Source organism: Argiope bruennichi, chromosome 2 (assembly GCF_947563725.1).
Source record: "Argiope bruennichi chromosome 2, qqArgBrue1.1, whole genome shotgun sequence".
NCBI lineage: Eukaryota > Metazoa > Arthropoda > Arachnida > Araneae > Araneidae > Argiope > Argiope bruennichi.
In genome coordinates this window covers 138,152,500-138,173,296 of record NC_079152.1, presented here as the reverse complement: position 1 = coordinate 138,173,296, position 20,797 = coordinate 138,152,500, and the positions used below count along the sequence as shown (strand labels likewise).

Genomic DNA, 20,797 nt, shown 5'->3' with positions numbered 1-20,797 from the left:
ATTTTGTATCATAATAAAGACAAAGTAATATTTTGCTCAGTATCATTGGTATACAAAGCTATGCATACATGATTCGGATCTTAAGGTCCATTTTGCAAGAGTGAGGAACAATAAGCTACGATTTTGTAATTATCAGTCCTCTCAACAACGATCGCATAACGAAATGGCAGAAATCACACATTGCATTGTAAAACCGGTGGGAATGGTCACCTCAAAATGTCTGGCACACTTTCTAATAAAGGTATTATGTTTCTTCCTCCTCAAAAAAATGGAGCTTGGTTAAGGCTCAGAAAACTTTTCATGACACTGACGTACGATAATTACGAAATATTAACCTTTGGCATTCATTGAGCCTATTTACTGAATTGATCGATTTCACAAATCACACGAATTCGGAAAATGCGGAATTTTTTTGACGATTCAATTCCAGAGGCGCTTCTGCAAATCCAATTTGCATTTGAGTCGCTTGTTTCTCAGCAGATTCAAACCAAATTTGGACACGGACTTTCAACTGTAGTCACAAAATCCCATACCAAATGCCATATACAGTGGCTCCCAAAATTGAGTATACACTATACTCTTTCTTCTTTAATTTTATTCTTTTTGATCTTAAAATTCCTATTTATGGCTAATATTTATAAGAACGACAAAATATACTTTAACAAAAGTATTAGGCTAAAAAAGAAAACGAAAAAATCAATAATATTTTTATTACAGCAATTTTTATGTCAAAGTTACAAATTCCAAAGTCACAAAATTGAGTATACACCTTATAAAATATGCGACTTGACTACTATTATTTATTTTCAAATAAATAAGTAAATCAGTTTTATTACTTTTATTGGCAATCATTGATTACCAAGCGAAAACAAATGTTTTGGTTATCATAATGAGCTCCAGAAATGAAACAAATGTTGAAATTCGGAAACTTGTTATTCGATTGTCTGAAGATGGTAAATATCTACGAGAAATTGCAAGGAAAATTCAACGCAGTCACGGATGCGTTCAAAAAATTATCCAGGAGTATAAAATGTATAGCCAAATTGTTAATAAACCTGGTAGAAGAAGGAAAGAAATCCTCAGTGTCACGACCAAGAGAAAAATTATTTGAGAGGTAGCAAACAATCCTAAGGTGAATGCTACAAAAATTGCTACATTTACTTCAAGAACAATTGGAAAGGGTGTTTCTGCAGAAACAATTCGAAGAGTAATCTGAAAAGCAAATTATAATGGTCGCCTAGCCAGAACAAAACCATTCATTTCTAAGTAAATAGAGAGAAAAGAATTTCATTTGTTAAAAGTCATATTTCAAAACCTCCGGACTTCTGGAATCAAGTAATATTCAGTGAAGAAGTAATTTCAATATTTTGGTAGTGATGGTCGATGTTGTGTTTGGAGAAAGCCCAATTCTGAACTTCCTCCTAAAAACACCAATGCTTCTGTCAAGCATGGAGGTGGTTCACTTCTTGTATGGGGCTGTGTGTCAGCAAAAGGAGTGGGAAATTTAGTATTCATTAATGGAATCATGGACAAAATCAAATATTTGGATACATTGAAGAACAATTTAAATCAAAGTGCCCAGAATTTGGGTTTAGGGTCAAGTTTTCTGTTTCAACAAGAAAATGTCCCGAAGCATACAGCTAAAATAGTTAAGTTATGAGTGTTGTATAGTTGTAAATTGCAATTGCACACCCCTCCTCAATCTCCAGATCTCAATGTGATTGAAAATTTGTGGCATAATTAGGAAAATCAGTTCAAAAACACAATATTAGAGGCAAGGAACACTTAAAAAGAGTATTACAAGAAGAATGGTCGAAAATATCCGGCGAAACAACTCAAATTCTTGTCAACTCAATGCCACACCGTTTACAAGCTGTTCTAAATGCAAAAGGATATGCAACAAAATATTAATTTAGCTTTTTCTCTTTTTGTTTAGAGATTTTATTAGATGTATACTCAATTTTGTGACTTTGGAATTTGTAACTTTGACATAAAAATGACTGTAATAAAAATATTATTGATTCCTCCTTTTTGTTATTTAGCCTAATATTTTTGTTAATGTATATTTTGTCGTTCTTATAAATATTAGCCATAAATAGGAATGTTAAGATCAAAAAGAATAAAATTAAAGAAGAAAGAGTATAGTGTATACTCAATTTTGGGAGCCACTGTATTTAAGTCATTACATTTTTGAGTGAATCGCGTTTACATGTTCCTGAAAAAAATAGACCCACAGTCAACCCCTTTTGAGATTTGACTTAAAATTTGATAGGTGTCTATACTGTCGATGATAAATATATGTTCGGAATTTTATTTATCTACAGCTCTTCGTTTTGTAGTTATGGTATTCACATATATTTGAACAACCGTATAAAAAGACCTCCTCTGACTGGATTTGCTCAAATTTGATAGAAATCTACGAATTTGATGTTATATCATCACTCTTGCTCAAAACTTTTAGTTTTTTTTTTGTCACAGACAGACATTTCCCCAAAATATGTTTTTCAAACACAAAGAGTTCTAAAACATGGATAATCATTAAAATCTCGCAATTGAGTTTTTTGATGATTACAATTCTTTTTTATATACGAGAAATAAAAATAATAAACCAAATATAAAAGGATAACGCATCGTAATATATTAGTTAGTTGAAACTAAAAAGAAGTGCATAGTTCAGAAGTTGGCTCTCAATTTCAATTAAACTGTATGTATGAATGATATTTTTTTAAGTATTAAATTTAAATCAACAACGAAATAGCTGATGTGTAAGCAATGAAACAACTCATTTTCGATACTCATTAAACTTTAGAAAATGGTTTCATACATAGGAAATGTATGGACATTTTGAACAATTTGACAGAGAGATATAGATATTTAAGAAATAATATCATACTCATTCATGCATGTATTTCAAAATAACTTCCACCTGACTTTATCTGAACAAATTTTTCAGAGACTGGTTTAAATTGAAATAATATCTGTTGTTGTTGTTGCTTCTAATGGGACTTGTCATTAGACAAGCGCACTGACTTTGGAAGTCAGTGATTTTAAGCCAAGGGTGCGTCTCTTGTCTTTTCAGTAGCACCATCTAGGGCCAAGAGTACGACTTAGCTATACACAAGTCACAACCCTTTTTATGGGGCGGACTTCATTCATGCATTTCATTCACTCGTCCACAGATCATCATTTAAACCTGAATCAGAGAACAATCACGCCTGATCCAGTACCTTCAGTGGTATTACTCTCGACATGGAGGATTTTGTGACCACGACAAATTTATACGAGCACCAGCCACCACACACACGGGGAGTCTTTGGCAGCGGGGTCCGAAGTCGCAACCCAAGGGACGCGAATCCAATTCCCTACCAAACAAACTATCCAGGCCCGAAATAATATCTGGACACAGTAGTCACGTCATGGGTTATCTCACCAGTGACTTATTATTATATATTAGCTAATTAATGGCGACGAATCTCAATGAGGTAGCATGACTCAGTGGCCTGGTAGTAGTGGCCAGTCGGCTTTGTAACCGGAGAGTCTCAACTTTAAAACCCAGTTCCAAAGAAAAACCTTAACATTATAAGAGGATCTGGTGCACATTAAATCTGTTATGTCCTTCCACTAGTGTGATGCAGAAATTTGGAGAGGGAGACACCAGTGGAAGTATTGTTCCTCTTCATCAAATTGCTCATGGTTCAAAGTTATGAATTCTGTCACAAGATATCCATAGGATGCTTCAAAACTGAATAATTCAAACTTTAATATAACTAAAATTAACTAAACTCCTGTTGGATTGGTTGCAATCCTAAACGGATTCGAGAAATAGGATTCGATTAATCTTACCAGGTGCCGCACGATTAGGTTTCTTTCCATAGTAAATAATATTAATCAAACTGAATCAAATTCACAGTACTTGAAACATTTAAAGTTATAAAGTTAAATTATGCATGGTAGTCGGTTTGATTTGTGGTATGTTTATGTCAACATGCAATCACCAGTTGCATATTTGATAGGTAAAAAGTTCATTTCTCAATAATTATATTTCATTTCAATTAATTTTTGTCATGATTAAAAATCTGATTTTCTTAGGCCTCCTGAGTGTAATTCATTTCACAGCTGCACTGAGCGACGACGCCCATACTGATTCATGTGTTGCAAAGATTCTTTCCTGCGACTGGTACCGGCAGCCCTTTTCCCTCCAAAAAGAAAATGAGATAAGAATATTTTCAAAAATCGAGGATCTTAAAAAAGCTTGCAAGTAAGTTCCATTTGAAAGAAAATCGACATCTGTAGCCATTTTTCCCTGCCTTGTAAGTGGTAAATTTTAAATTCGTTTAGGTGTTCTGGAACTTAAACTTGGTTTGAATATATTGCAATTGAATGCATTGCTCTTCGTTGCCCTGTTAAAATTTTAATGAAAACTTCTTTCTATTGTGCAGAGACCAAGCTGCTTACATAAAGTGCATGGGACGGGCAGAGAATTTCTGCGAGAAAACAAACCTCTTACCCTCGGCTGAGGAAATGATAAAAAACAGGCGTTTTTCAGCTGATATATGCCGCACTGCCTCACCTTGGCAACAATGTAAGCACGATTTTTGTTATTTAATTGAAAATTTCGATAACGGCATATAAGATAGTCTATCACTAAAAACGGCTAATTTAATCTGTACTGTACAAATTGTTACAAAAATGTTTTATATTGGAAAGCTTTGACAAGTATATTTTAATTTTAATTAAGCTTATTTTTAGGAAAGCTTATTTTAATATTGGAAAGCTTAGGGAAGAGTAATTTTTATTTCTTGATAATGGAATCACGTCGACTCGCCGGATGCATCAATATAAATTGTTCGTATATGGCTAACATGCGATGAATGATGGCCGAAATTCATAGGTAACGCTTAGCATTTGATTTTATTGCTAAAATTGTAGATCTGTTTATAATTTTTGATCAATTTCGTGAAATCTGGTTTTTGTAGATCCCCATCAAATTTTGAAGCTAACCAGGCAAAAAGCTTTGTTATACTGCGAATTTAAACTGAAAACGCGCCTTATAAAATGCTTATTATAAGAGAATACCGAGCGGAAACGATTCCAGACGATGTAAACTCCTTCTTGTTCGGATAATTGATCTCGTATCCCCCGATTCTGCAGGGCAGCAAAAACTAATATAATATTGTAAATTAATTCATCTATCTATTGAGCTGTCATCTCCAAGGGCAAATCAATAACGGGCGTTTTGGGATTCAAGAGTCCGAATAAGTTGTAAATATTTATAGTGCATTGCCAAACATAAAAAACCGCAAAAGCAATGACATCAACTAAAGCTAATATTACATGTAATAATCAGTTACATTTCTCATGCAATTGTCAAATCATATGAATAAATACCAAAATATCAAACTTGTGCGAAACTTCTCTCGCAGTCGATATCGGTAAATGAATTAAAGCTATTCTCTGTACCGTTAAATGAAATCAATTATCGTAGTTTTCCCAGTGTGCATTAATAAATGCAAGAACATTCAACTGAATGAAGCGTTTCAAATTCATTTAAAATTCTATATTTTCTTTGGCAGCAATACTTTTCGCATAGTATAGTCGTATTTGGCCCTTGCACTTTAAATCCAAAATGGAAGTCCTAGCTTTCTGGAAATTCACGTATGAAAGTTGATATCGGATGAGCCTTACAATAATCGACGAGTTGTTTATGTTAGTGAAGCAGAAATGTAATTTTCCTTCTGATATGAGCTGGTGATCAGAATGTAGAAATTTTCATCCAAACTTGTGCATCCTTATAACCTCCTATGTATGCAACGATGTTTGGCGCTTGAATCGAATCACAAACTGATATTTGATTCCAAGTCAAAGCAGCAATTGTTTTAAAAGGCAAAAAATACTTGTACAGATGGGCTATATACTTAAAATTACTAACGTATCCAGTATTAATAAAAACAATCAATGCCTCAAATGGATTGAATCCTCCACTTAGGAGATTAAATAAGGTTAAATAGAAAATCGATTCCTGATCAATCGAAAATAAGACTTGTAAGCAGATGACATCTCGATTTTGATGAATTCCTAACGCTTGCAGAAAAATTTTGGAATTGGTTATTCACCTGTGTGTGAGTTCAATAACTTACGACAATAAATGAACAAAACTCGATATATACTTGGTATATGTTTGAAAGAAAATTCTAATTCTATAAAAAAAAATTTGGATTAAATTCAATTGATAGAGGTATCTTTCCCTGAATTCATGATTCGATTTCATTATGATGTTGTGAAAGCATATAAAAATGACCCACACTTGCAAAGCATTTTAAAAACGCATCTCATCCGTTTCTGCAATGAAAACTAGTGCACAAATGTTTAAAATGTGTTATTCAAACCTAAAAAAGAACAGCAATCAAACTGGCGTAGTTGAATACATTTAACTAAAACATGTGAAAACGGCTTATTTGTGTACGAATCCAATGCTATGAGGAAATTATAAAAATTTCAAAAGTTTAAATGAATGGGTACTTTAAAAGATTTTGTTAATGCAAACGAGAATGTTCATAATATTACATAATGCTTAGGCAAAATCATTTTTGATCAATCATTGCACTAAAAAAGGGTTATGTAACAGCATACGAAAAAATTCGAAGGGAGATATTTCTAGTTTTTACTTTCTCATTTACAATGCATAGAAGCAAAAATCAATAAAAAATTGGTATTCAGATCTTGATTTCTTATGTTTTGGACTTTCCTTTAACAAAAACTCAAATTAAATTTGTTGATCTATAAATACTATTCAAAAATGGGAAAATTTGAAAGGCCGAAAATGATACAAATGGAATTTGGGATGTGTTCTTATGGCCAAAATTACGGATGCAGTTTAATTTTAGAGCAAATTCGTGGACGAGTTTATTGTTCGTACGTAAAGTATGTAAATTCTATAGCTCAAATGCAAAAAGCTAAAGGAATTTGAATTTATCTTCGTATTAAATTGTGGATTTGTATCGAAATTTGAATTTTAATCTGCTTACAAGAAGAAATTGAAAATAGAACTAGATTATCTTCACTGCGATGCAAATTAAAGACAAACGCGCCGTGCCATTGGAGGGAGAACACTTCAGAAAGTTTCGTATTGTTTTCGAAATAGACTTGCATTTCTCTTCTGTTGCTCCCCCCCCCCTCCCACCACCACCCAATTTTTTAAAAGTTTGGGTGGGTCCGTAAAGCTTTTTTAAACTAGTTGCATCTGGTGGCCTGTTTTTTCGTCTCCAAGTGACCTTTTAAGCTGTTAAATGCTTCATACAGAATACATATAGACTGAAACACGTGAATTCAACCGAATCGGGTTATTGCAAATCAAAAACTGTGCATTTTTCGATGTAAAAGTACAAGTGAAAATCCTATTGGAGAGTTAATAATTGACAAAAGTACGTAATTAAATGGTTCGGTGAATAAATTTGAATTCACTCATAACGTTTAAAGAAATAGTATCAAATCAATTTTGCATCAAATTGAGTTTGAAAAATATTAAATTTAAGGAAAATTGAGCGGAAATTAAACTGATATCGTTAAAAAGTTAATTTTTTTGAGTCTTAAAATACTAAGGCCAGTTTCAAGATAATTGTTTTGAAGATATGAATATCAGTTTCCATGATTAAGTTATAAGCGATTACTCGTATGATGACGGTTAAGCCTATTTTTGTTCCCGATTAAACTTTCCATTTCAAGCGTAATTCGTTTCTTTTATTTCATCTGAGTGAATGAACATTTTGGCAACACAGCAAACATTCTCCATAAAAATTTTAGTACTTTGCACCTCTATTTATAACTTGAGCAAAGTTTTAGATTCAATACTACTCTAAAAATATTCAATGAAGTAGGCTGACATTCGTACGATTGTTTACTTTTGACTGTTGTCATTCGATGATAAATAATTACGATTACTGGGCCTTGCATGTTGGCGTTTTATACATAGATTCGACTTTCCTCTCTGAAATGTAATTTGTAAAGGTTGCAGCGATGTGTCAATCCGAGTAAGGAGAACAAGATCATATGTTCGAATGTCGATTTTATAGAAGATTCATTTGCGAGAGTAGACTGAATGTTATGTATGTCATCCACATCCTGCACATTGATGAAATCATGAGGTCTGCTCATGTGAACCCTCGTGTTGCTTCCGATCAAGATGTTATTCAAAACTAAATCTAAGTGTCGATTTCAAATCAAATCTTAACGTCTTCACATACAATAGAAAGTCTGACTCGCGCATCCAATGACTGGAAATAAGTGAAAGTATAAATTTTCAAAATAAGATGTACCTTCTAATTACAAAGTTAAGTAAATTCGTAGATGACGGAGTTAATTAATAATTCCAGATGATCTGAACCTACTTTCTACATTTTCAAAGAAATATTAAGGTACTTTTTTCAAGTTTTGGAAATCTAGAAATAATACTTGCGTAAAAAAAATGAAATATAATCTTAATATTTTCATGATATAATAGCTGCTACTTATTGTGATCACTTCGGGACTTATCAGTCGGTTAATATTAACAAAATTATTAACAGAACTGGAAAAATTAACTACTTTTATCATATCAAGGGAAAAAGATGGATCTAATTATAATTAGACAAGTAAATTATTTCGAAATTCTTATTAAAAAATCAATTGTTTATCGACAATTATTTTTTAAAGGTTCATTTGTATTACTTTTTATTTAATGGCCTTTTTTAATCTTCAAATATCAAGTGCCTGCTTGATTCATGTTATTGAATTGAAATTTTTAATTGCGCCGCATCGTTGCATTGACTAAACTTGTATCCTGCAGAGTATTAAAGACAAAATTGAAATTCTTGTCAGTTTTTTAATTCAGTTTACTTTTGGAATTCAATCGCAGGCAACAATGGATTTCAAATTAAAATGTGCAGCACCACTACATATCGCCCTAGTCCAGAAAAAAGAATGTAACCATATGGTAAGAAAATGTCAATTTTTAGCCATTTGTAAGGAATACAAGTGCTAATCATTAGCATTATTTGAAAATGAAGGGTTGAAAAAATTATCTACGTCAAAACTGATAGCATTAAACGCTGTAGTGATCTCCCAAAACTAATAACCGTTTGTGCATTTGAATAGGTGGGTTCGGGACCAGCGGTTTTTGACAATATTAAGGGGATGGCAACGTTAACAGCAATCGCATCAAAAGGCGTCCACCGTATATCTCTTCTAATCAATTATATTTATTTGCAGTGTACTTGAACGAGGCAAGTTGTCTGAATACATACACGAATAGAGATTATCCATACTGCACTAATAAGATAATCGGGATGGGCTACTTGAATCCTGAAAATATTTTTGAACGAGGATGTCGGTAAGTATAGTAAATTTTCTCAAATTTTAGCATTTGAAAACTTAGCTGTAAGAGCCATTCGTGAAAGACTTCAGGAAGCAAGACATTTTTCCTATAGAGTTTGCCAAGAATTGTCAAAACAATTCGATTTCGTGATTCTGATGTTCCACTTTCCAGATTGTCAGAATCACTTTGAGATGTCTGGTTGCATTTTCATGTAAAAGGGAGCGCGTTGATTCAAAAACATTGGATTTGCTTTCCTGTTGTCAGATTTATGGCCGTTACACAGTCCATTAATCTAGCTAAATAAATCAATGGGATGTTTCAAACTTCATACTCGATTTTCATGACATTATGAAACTCCCAAATATGATGTAAATAACACCATTGTCATTTGCGCCTAAGTGGAAAAAATAATTTTCCCGTATTCATGCAATCATTACATAGTATAATAATCGTCAAAATATCTTCCCATTTTAGATCTATCTCGATGAACTTCATATATATATTCATAAATTATGCAAATGATAAGGATGATTTGTGAAAGTGATTGTTTTATTGCGTGAAAGATGCGTTATTTCTCGAGTTTCGAGCTGTTGAAATATAGTAATGAGTTTTATACAGGATGATCCTGAATCTGGCACACACTTTAGGAATTGGGGTACACTGTAACAATCATTTATTGTATAGGAATGTATGATCCCAAGTAACAAGCAAAAGCACAAGAAATAAAAGATAAAGTGTTTATTAAACTGCTGACAAGTACAATGTTTAATGACTTCTGAAAACTGAGTCTATCAACGGTGCCGCATGCTTAATAGCGTTGAAGCGATTTGCATATACGTTCAAAGATTCCAAGCAATCCATGTACACACCTGGAAGCTGTGGAAATTCGATATTATTCGCATTAGCATCAGATGAACATAAACAAAATCCTTCGGATGTGTTTATAAAAAATAATCGAGAGGTTAAGGAGTTGGCCAAAAGATGCGTTCACCATGCTCAATACATCATGCCCCGGAACCTTCTGTTCTTTCCTTTCAACTCTTATTCCTGTATTTCCTCACCGCATCATTGTACCCATACTTTCCTACGCAATAAACGATTGTTATGGTATCCTACACCACAACCCTTAACTTTTGTATCATGAATTCGGGATCACCTTGTATTTAAAGTAATTCCAGTTAGAAATTTTTCACTCTGAATCTCGGGAAATTTTATGTTCCGCTTTAAAAGTTTGAAATGGGCCCACAGTCGGTGACTGAACTTTGGTAATGATGAAATAGCATTAAAATTACGGATTCACAATAATTCTTATTACTTGATTTCAAAACCATATCCTTTGTATTAAATACAGACCACGCAAAGGAAACCACAAAAAGTAAATATACTCTCAAATGGCATTTCCTTGAATGGTCTTACGAAGCAAAAATTTTAACAATTGATTAATAAAATTTTTGTGCTAATTATAATTGGTTGGAAAACTGATTTCTCCTCAAATCATCTTTGACTGTGCATTTGATAACCTTATAATCTCATTCTGATGCGGTAACTCCAGAAAATTAGGCTTTTGAAATATAAAGTATTTGTGTGTTGCTTACACTTAGTCACAAAAGTAAATATACGCAACATCTCCATCTTGAGAGGAAAGGCCAAACTTGCGATATTGCTTCATTAAAAGCTAATTTAACAAAGATAAAATTATACTTTATTTCAAATTTTAACAAATTTAAAAGATAAAATTTAATTTTGAAAAGAAATTTAAAATGGTCTGTTTTATATCACAAAAGTTTGCGGAAGGAAATAAAGAGAAAAAAAAAAGCACATTTTACAAATTTCTTTAACAAATACTAACATTTTGGGTGTATCCCCTAGGTTTTAAATACTTCAAAACCAAGGTTTTAATACTTGGTTTTAAATACGTCTTGAAACACTATGAATCTGCTACTTTGATTGACAGAATGGTATTTCTTGCCACTGCTCTAATACAATTATATTGAGATTAGTTTTACCTTTGATGTTTAGTTTTTTAATTTCCTGATTCAGACAACTCAGGAATGATCATTAGTGATAGTATTTATTGGCTATAGCTGGAGTTTGAATCTCTTCTATTCATTATAGAGCAGACATTCCTACAAAATTTTAGTTTATGCTTGGAAATATATCTCGAGTGCTACTCTGAAGCACTCTTGGATTGATCTCCAAATTGCAATATCCATTCATTGCTCTTCCTATTATGCCTTCTCCAGAAACTTCTATGCAAACCTACATCCTAATCGAAACCTCTTCTTAACAGTTCTTTTCGTATTCATTGGTTCGAGTTCTGCCTTTGCTTGCTTATTCCATTTCTTCATCTGAGCAAGATAAATTTCATGCAAAGTTCGAGAATCCTTTTTCACCGAAAAAATATCTCAAATCTCTAAGCTTCAAATCAATCGCAAAGTCACTTTTTCTTACAGTTAATTTTCCTGATGAATAGTTTTGTGTGCATTTCTGACCAAATGATCCTGCATTTCAAAACACAACTGGGACGACGAATTCTCAAAATTGCCTGACTTTCAAATTTTCTATCTCGGATATTCATTTTGAAATACCAATTTGTTTTATGTCCTGAGAATTCATAGAATTCCGTAATTTCGTTCGTGGAAATGAAATGACGAGGAAAATTTTGCGAAATCTTCCTTAAAAATACGAGATGCAAAAACCTCGTATTTTAACCCTATTAGCTCATGGCAGTGTAAATTCTTATGTACACATACTTTTTTTTACTTTCTAGCATACGTAATTCAAAGAAAGTATAGCATAATCGTCAGAAAATTCGAACTCGAAATTTTGGGGAATCTCCGTTTTAGAAACGAGGACAATCCCGAATCTCATTCCTGAGTTCGGAAAGCAATTTTAGAAAATGTCTGTCTGTGACAAAGATAACTCAAACGCTTTGAGTAGACGGCTGAAATTTGGTATACGGTTTTTATTCCAATTTTCCAGATTTTTGTCAAATTTTGTGTAAAATCTGATCAGAAAAAGGCCGTCTGTACGAACAAAAGTAAACAATGGTTACAAAACAAAGAGCTAGATAAATAAAATTCGGTACACAGATTCTACATCTACAGTGTAGACACCTATCAAATTTTAAGCTAAATCTAAAAAGGGGTTGACTGTGGGTCTGTTTTTTCAGGAACTTGTAAATGCAATTAACTCAAAAATGCAAAGCCTTAAATATATCAAATTTAGTACAGGATTTTGTGACTGCAAATGTAGTTTTGTATCAAATTTTGGTTTCAATCGGATGACACAAACGTTTCGAAAACAAACATTTGGTTTTTGGATACTATTAACCGCATGCTAGAGATTAATCGCCAAAAAACTCGCCTTCGATGATAGGATAGATTTAATCAAAATTCTAAATGCACGCCAAAGATTAACGCAAATGCCATCTAAGGATATTCTCAGGAATGATGACTTTATGCGAGAAAGTTTTCGGAGACCAGTCCTGCTGGCTTTTATAAATTTTACTGTGAAAAAGAAAAATTAAAAGGATTAAAAAGAAATAAGGTCTGTATGAATTGCCAGTTTATTTTCAATGCTCGATTCAAAACAATGATTGACGTTCTCTAAAACATATTTGGATTCTAACGAATAACTTGGTATGCACATTGCTGAGACTGAGTGTACTTAAATTTCTACGAAATACGTCTTGGCCATAAAAATATATCGCAACATAAGGAGTTCCTATCCTTATTTCTTAAAGAACTTAAGATTATTTCATGTTTTTGATGGTACTCAGTAATACAAGTATCTTCATTCGAAATGTGTTATAATTATAGAATTTTAACATGAAAACTCTAATATATAAAATCTGAGTGCTTAATTGTAGCGATTACTTTGATAATGAGTTAAAGAACTAATAAATACCTAAAATATAATGTAAACGTTTACAAAGAGAATCGTAGAGTAATTCAATGACCAGAAAGAATGCGGAAATGTGTTTCAATCTAATATTTAAAAATGAATTTTTGTTTGTTCGTACCTTATGCACTGCCGTACCGTTCAACCGATTGCGATGAAAAATGGGTCAATTTATTGCTTGCACTTGCAAGAAAGTTATATTTTAAAACTAACAATTGATAAAATGAAGATAGTAAACTGCAAACGGCACATGTCATTCAGAGTTAATCGCACATATCTCAAACAAAATAAAATTCATTCATGCCAATCAATGTGAGTGAAATAAAATCGAAAATATTTAGTGCAAGCGCAAATTTTTTCTTCTCACTCTCATCTACACAGGATGTTGTCATTCAGCGTGCACAGTATTCTGTTTTCTGCAAACCGCACATATTATTCAGTTTCTCACACGTACAAAATAGAATTATTATAAATGCCGATCAAGCAAAATGATATATAATGGAAATTTTTCAAAGCAAACAGTAATTTTTCTACTTATTCAGTGAATCGACAAACGATATTTCGGTTATACAAACGTATATCGTGTTGAATGCTTCGATAAAAAATGTCCCAAACGTTTGTCACTTCATAGATCTACCAGCGCAGAACGTAGAAATAAGTCAATTCTAGCTTCCCAAACAAACGAGGAACCACAGGCGAGCAATAAAGCATATCGTTTACGAATTACAAATCCACGTGCGTCAGAATCTCGATATCAACATGCGGGAAAATCGAAAGGCAACGTTTATATGCTACTTGAGCACGTGCATCAGAGTCAAACGACAAAAATATGAGAAGCGAAGCAACTATTAACGGAAAGTTGATTGCAGAAGATGTGCTCATTTCATGCATTCCCATTATTACCACCGACATGCCTTTTGATTTAAAACGACTGGAATTCCCCATTTGACTTGTATTCTCGATGACCATCATCAAAGGCGCAAGGTCAATCCTTCAAGTGGATTAAACCTAGAAAATCCATGTTCTCATGGCCAATTGTATGCTGGTTTCTTACGAATCGTACAGGCAAGAAATTTCTTTTAGCTGAAGACGGAAAACCAATACTATCTACCCTAAAGCATTCGAATAATAAAGTTAAAAAAAAATAGAATATACAAAACGCTTACGTGGACGCAAAATCTGGTCGAATTTGTTAATCGCCGCTTGGCAACACTTCAACCTCGCCCGGGAACATCAACCCGCGGTTTGATAAGATTTCAAGCGAACGCTATTCTTGCATCGGTTTGAAAAAATTTTTAAACAAAAAAAAAATTAACGGACAATTTTTTTATGATGAATTTAAGTTGTGCCGTATCAAAATTTAAAACGAAATCGTCGAAAAATTGAAGACAGGTCGAATGAAAATGCTCAAGAATCGTTCAAAATAAACTCAGTCGTAATGAATGAGATAGGGTTAAACGTTTGTGTACGGAGCGAAGTTTCCGAACTACAGGAGCGTGGTTGTGGGAATATGTCAGGACTGTATTTTATACCACAGATACCCCATATACCTTCTGACAGCAATATACCATTTAAATTTAAACGAAAGCAGTTTCCAATTCGTTTGGCTTATAGTATGACAATTAATAAAGTACAAGGACAAACCTTTGAAAAATATTTGTTTGATGCTCAATAATCCTGCGTTTAGTCATCGACAATTATATGTGGGCTTCTCACGTGTTAAATCCTTTAACTCTGTTATTGTTGTAGCACCAAACAGGGAAATTGTAAATTGTGTATACCAAGAAGTTTTAAATAAATGACTGGTGTTTCTGACTGGTGTAAAAATTTTAATCTCTAAATTCTATAGGCAGCATTTCATTCAAAACAGACTAAATATAATTTTTTGTTAGCAAAAATGTTTTGAATATTTTACACAAGGTTATCAGTTTTAAAAAATAAGGAATATATCATGATTCCAGGTTTCAATTTCTAATTGTCAACATATTTCGGGACATATTCTGTTCCCTAACATGTCTTTTTCTGTTTTCTGCCGTTGATTGTTCACTTTTCAAGCCACTCTTTCCCTAAAGTTTTTTTTGTAAATAATGATTTTTTAAATTCTGTTTCTATGGTATAGTTCCCAAATTTGAAAAATTGTGAGAAAAGCGCAATTTTTTTAAAAATTTTCTTTGCTGGATGTATATAGTTATATAAATGAAAGGTTATTTGTGTTTACAAGAACTCTGATGCAGGTGATTTTTGCGAGTGTACCTTTTGCTTTACATTTATTTCTTTCAATGTTTTATTATATTTTGCAATAAATTGAAGCTGAGTATATCTATTGCTAAACTAAAGTGGTTTAGTCGATAGCGAGCGAGCGAAGGGAGCCTGGATCGCGAAGCTATCCGAGAGGAACTGCATTGGCAGTTCCTGGGGGTTGGCGAGCAGGGGGCGGAACCCCCTAGTTATTTATACTTCTACTTTATATATCATTAAATTTCAATGAATATATTCATTGCCGATAAGAAGATAAGTGTCGTTCTTTCGATCATTCCTAATTAAACAAAATGGTTATTTCAAATTTGAAACGATATTTCCAAAATTATTTCTTCTGCGGCAGCAACGCTCCGGGTACCAGCTAGTTATCAATCAAATCGGAGGAGAGCAAAATATTGGTATTTCTCGGATCAAATTCATCGGTGATTTGTTGCGTGTTATTTACTTTCTATTCCGACGGCTTTCGGTTCTTTTCAGAACGTTTTACTAATATATTAATTGCTAATGTTAACTGTTTAGCTTAAACTTCACACTTTTCGAAATTCCACAATTCTTAATTTATGAATTTCAAATCAGTTTTATGAGAGAAATCAACTTAACACTTATTTTACAAAAATATTTTAGTTTCATTTTATTTCATTATAACCAATTTTAGAGGTATTCCTCAAATTCACATTTTCTTAATTCTTTCAGATATGGAAGGGCTATAATAGACTGTTCTGCTACAAGACTGCAAGAGAAATGTGGATATTATGCTGGAATTATACTGAAAAAGTTTTTAAAGTTCCATAGTTTATCTGATTACAAATGCAAAGATTTCAAAGATGTTGAAGATTATTCTTTTGCTTCTACACCAACGGAAGTGATTTCCAACACTTTAGAAAGTTCAGATTTTGACGATAAAGCTATATTTGAAAAAGAAAGCAGGGAAAACTTAAATTTTGGAGAAACAAAGCTCGATAATCTTGATAATAAATCGTTTACCAGGGTCGCAGTTACTAAAGTTAATTTCGATGAATTCTTGACAAAAGTGAAAGATTCTTTTTCTGGTTCATTAGACTTTGATGCGAACACAACCACAGAATCGAATATGCCTGAATTTCCGGCAGTGCCTAAATACCATTATATACACAAAAATCGAACAACGTTTGTTTTATATGAAGATTTAGAGATGGGATATGCCAAGTACATAGGATGTGGTGAAGCCGATTTCTTCTGGATTATACTGTCACCTTTGAAAAATAAATACTGTACTTTAATGGATTTAAAATCGGAATATTCAGAAGGTCTCTTTAAATGCACAATTCACATAGATGCTGCATGCTCTCCAGAATTAGACGATGAAGACAGAAACAAAAATGCTGAAGTATTTCATCGCAGGTATGTGGCAACAGTCTTAACTCCACCAAATAACCAACTATCGGAGGACATGGCAGTAATGAATATACACTACTTGAAAATTTTTCCGTCTCATTCAATGTATGCTCCAGAAAAAAAAGTTAATTTATGGACAACTGAAACGAACATGGGTGCTATTGAGCAAGCTGAACCTGTCAGAAGAAAAGGGTCTTTGGAATCAGAAGACGATCATAGTATTCTCTATCAACATAGTAATGGCTCTGGTCAGAAGAGGGATGCGATTACAAGTAAGCACTCGCATTATTCAGATGAATATGAATATTATGAAGAATATAAAAACCGGGACTATCAGCCTGTAGAGGAAGAAGACAAAATTTATTCCCCTGCATTATTCCAGAATGATATGATATACATAGAAGATAATGAAGGTGACCTTATGTCCTTGCATGATCCCCGGTCACCAATCTATTCAAACTCTTTGTATCAACCTAATTCTCTGTTTCGTCCCCGTGTGGGCGAGATGCCTGAATCAACTGATTTACGAGAGTTTGAAGAAACTGAATCAACTGAACAGAAAAAGAAACTTATCCTAACCTCTCTATTTAAAGAAAGAGTATTGAAATTGAAAGATGAAGAATCATTTTCTAAACTTAAAGAGGATCAACAGGAATATTGCTCTGCAGAAGAACCTTGTCCTCCAAATTCTGAAAAACTAAAATTCGGAATAAAACCCGGCATGTACTTACTAGCAAAAAATATTAAAATTTTCGATCCATTAAAAGGAATGGAAGTAAAAGCACCGCCAAAATCTCTGTCTTCTATAAAATTAAATGAGGGCACTGCTGTAAAATCGCATTTAGATTCTAGAGAGATGTACAACGTTAGGCTAAGTACCAAAATACAGGTACCAAAGTATACAGAATTGAGCCATTCAAAAGAAATCTATAAAGATTACTTTACTACATACAGTCCTAATCTGCCTGAAGAGGAAATCTACGATAATATCGACATCACTGATGTTCCTAGCTATTTGGATTCATCTTGTGGTTCTACCTTAACGAGTGAGCCAAATTTTGATTTCGAAACTTATCGCATGGAATCATTTGATGAACGCAGTTATGAATTTACTCAGTCTCCGTACAAATATTTCCGTAAGTCCGATACAGAAGTACGTTCTAAACCTACTATTGTCACAGAAAACTTAAGAGCACGGCCGTCTTGGGAAAGATGCTTAGAGAAGATTCTCGGAAGAGTCGAGAAGATTCTCAGAAGAGTCTGGAAGACTTTATTGAAAACGGTTGACACGCCTTTCAAGCGGAAATTTTTAGTTGGAATCTTGATTAAGCTTTTTGAAAGAAATGCACGTGGTTTTTGACTAGGCCACATCGATAATCGAATGATCCAAGATAAAGAAATCGTGCAACTTGGTTTCAAACTACTTGGTTATTTAAATTGGGCATTTTAACATGCTGTGCAATAAATGTCTTTCCTTTATTTTTGTGGTGCTTGAGCGTCGTAATGATCTGTAACACCATTATAAACACAATGTCTGCTTGGCATACACTCTTTAAATTATATTGTATAAGAATTTGAACTGAAATCATGCCTTCGGACTTGGTTTCGCCGGATGAAATATTAAATTTATTTGTACCGTTTGGACAGTTGAAAGCTTTCCTTATAACTGTATTTAAATTTCCCATTTGACCGAGATATTCATTAGTGGATAAGAGAGGGGATTAGTTTTGATTTCACTTTTTAAAAAAAATCGATGGTTAAAATATTTTTAGTGCACACCAAAAAAAGTAATGTAAAATATAATCGAAATAACTCTCAATAAAATGTCACCAATCCAAAAAACGTTAAATTTAGTCCACATTTCTGAATAATTGAAGGAAACGGGATTTCTTGCATTTCATATTCCATTAAAATAAACAGTTCATATCAGTAAAATCGGTTTTATATTGAAATCGCTTTAACTATCGTGGTTTTCTTAATTTTCAAAATTTTTCTTTAGAGTTTCAAAATAATTTATAGACGATATTAAAACTTAATGTACTCGCTGAATTTGGAGTTCATATTTCGTTCAATACTTAACTTCAAATTGACTTTCTGATTCTTGCATCGATTTATTGAATTTCTGCAACTAGAAGTCTTATTTTACAAAAATCGAATCATCATTAACAATCAGTTGGTTCATAACAGTTAATATTTATTAAAAACTTCAATAAATATTTTATAAAATTGATATTGATGGTTTCTTCAATAAAATGGTTTTTCAAATTTTAATGAATTTGCCATTCGAGTTGTTTAAGAAGTCTTGCACCATTATGTTTATTGTGGTTTGCATTTCCCTTATTTTCTCTTTATTTGTCTAATGATATAATAGTAAAAAGCAACAGCGTTTACAAATGAGCGAATTTTTAAAATTATTACTTCATTTCGAGTTTAAATCTCGAATTAATAAAATCTTAACTGTAAGTGCAACAAATATGAAAGAATTTTATTAAAGGCATGTTTTATACAGAAACCTACTCAACATGCGAAAATAATGCGTATCTTCATATTTTCGCTAACCATTCGTGGTCAGTGGCTTATTTCGATTGCTTCCAATATAAATCGGAAAAAGACTACCTTCTAAATGAATGAATGAATGAATTTTCGACCCAAGATTGAGCTTCTCTAAACCGTATTCCCGAAAACCTTCTCAGTCGACGTCGCGAACATTTTCACATCAGTGATAATTGCCTGCTGGTATGTGTAGCACATTATTGGCAATTCTGTAACAAAAACAATTTGACATTCGTGGCATGTCTTTCCACCGCAAGTGGTTAACAAAAATGAAAAAAAAAATCCAGGAAAAAATATTTGTATAAAAAAGAAGATGGGAGTTTCACTAAAAGAAATATATTGCTGTGAAATATGTTTAAACATTTTTGAAAATTGAATTAACAGTTGACAAAAAAATTAGTTGTAACAATTGAGGTGATATCCTTAAAAACAATTTTTTCAATTTTAAAATATATATATTTGACGCCGTGGCCCCAACAAAAAATGCTGCAGATTTTTTTTGTTTTTAAAATTTAGAAAATCGTTCTGAAGTCCACAATCTTACCTTCCAAAATATTCCTTGCAATATTTGAAGTTCTATATATAATCTGTTTCTAGAGCCCCATCACAAGCACATTCTTTCTCTTGTTACTCCTTTATTACGCTCTCGAATACGAAGTAAAGAAAAACCACTGTAGTGGTTAAAAAAATGAACCCGAGATTTTTTCAAATCTCCACGTTCCAGACCTCTCCGAATTTGAAAAATGCCTTTTTTGGCATTACGCCAGTCTGTGAAAATTAGGGTAAAAATACTTGGAGCTAAATAGTCACATTGATTTCATAAATAATGTTGAATAGTCTTCAGGTTCGTTTTCAGGAAATTCAAATTTTCAAAGAAACACCCATCACAGCATTAAAAATCGGCTGATGGTAGGGGCGCATAATTATCATGAGCTAGTACTACCGTGCAGATTAAACGCTGCACTTTTAAAATTCTAATATTCTTCGCAGAAGCATCTAATACTCTTGTGTTACAATTCTTCAATGGTCTAGATTTAACGCAAAGGCTTGTCATTCTCTGAAAATGGCACTGTCGTCACCGGTGCGATTCAGAAGCTGAAATATAGCGTCGGTGAGGGTGTGTGAGATTTTTTTCATCTGTTGCATCCGGTGAGAATCCGAACAGAGATAAAATCCAAGAGTCCATTTAATGTAAGAGTGTGTTTGATTTTAGAAAATATCAAACCTTTTTTTACTGGAAATTGGGATGGATAATTTCTACCATTTTATTGATGCTTTTTTATATGCGATAAATTTTTTAGGCAAAGAATGTATTAAAAATTGCTAATATAAAATGTCGCATGTCATTGCGAAGGTAAC

At 33.0% G+C, this 20,797-nt stretch overlaps 1 protein-coding gene across 2 annotated transcripts; it reads left to right on the top strand.

Moving 5' to 3' along the window:
* The first annotated feature begins 3,862 nt into the window (after positions 1-3,862).
* On the top strand, positions 3,863-19,026 carry LOC129962418 (uncharacterized). 2 transcript variants are annotated; one of them, XM_056076180.1, is made up of 5 exons: positions 3,863-4,013; positions 4,090-4,310; positions 4,440-4,582; positions 9,244-9,364; positions 16,205-19,026. In XM_056076180.1, the coding sequence occupies exons 3-5, from the start codon at positions 4,465-4,467 to the stop codon at positions 18,243-18,245; spliced, it is 2,280 nt and encodes a 759-aa protein (XP_055932155.1). In that variant the 5' UTR covers positions 3,863-4,013; positions 4,090-4,310; positions 4,440-4,464; the 3' UTR covers positions 18,246-19,026. The 2 variants fall into 2 exon arrangements, with proteins under 2 accessions (XP_055932155.1, XP_055932154.1); XM_056076179.1 differs by having other exon boundaries at positions 4,090-4,258; positions 16,205-19,025.
* The last annotated feature ends 1,771 nt before the right edge of the window (positions 19,027-20,797 follow it).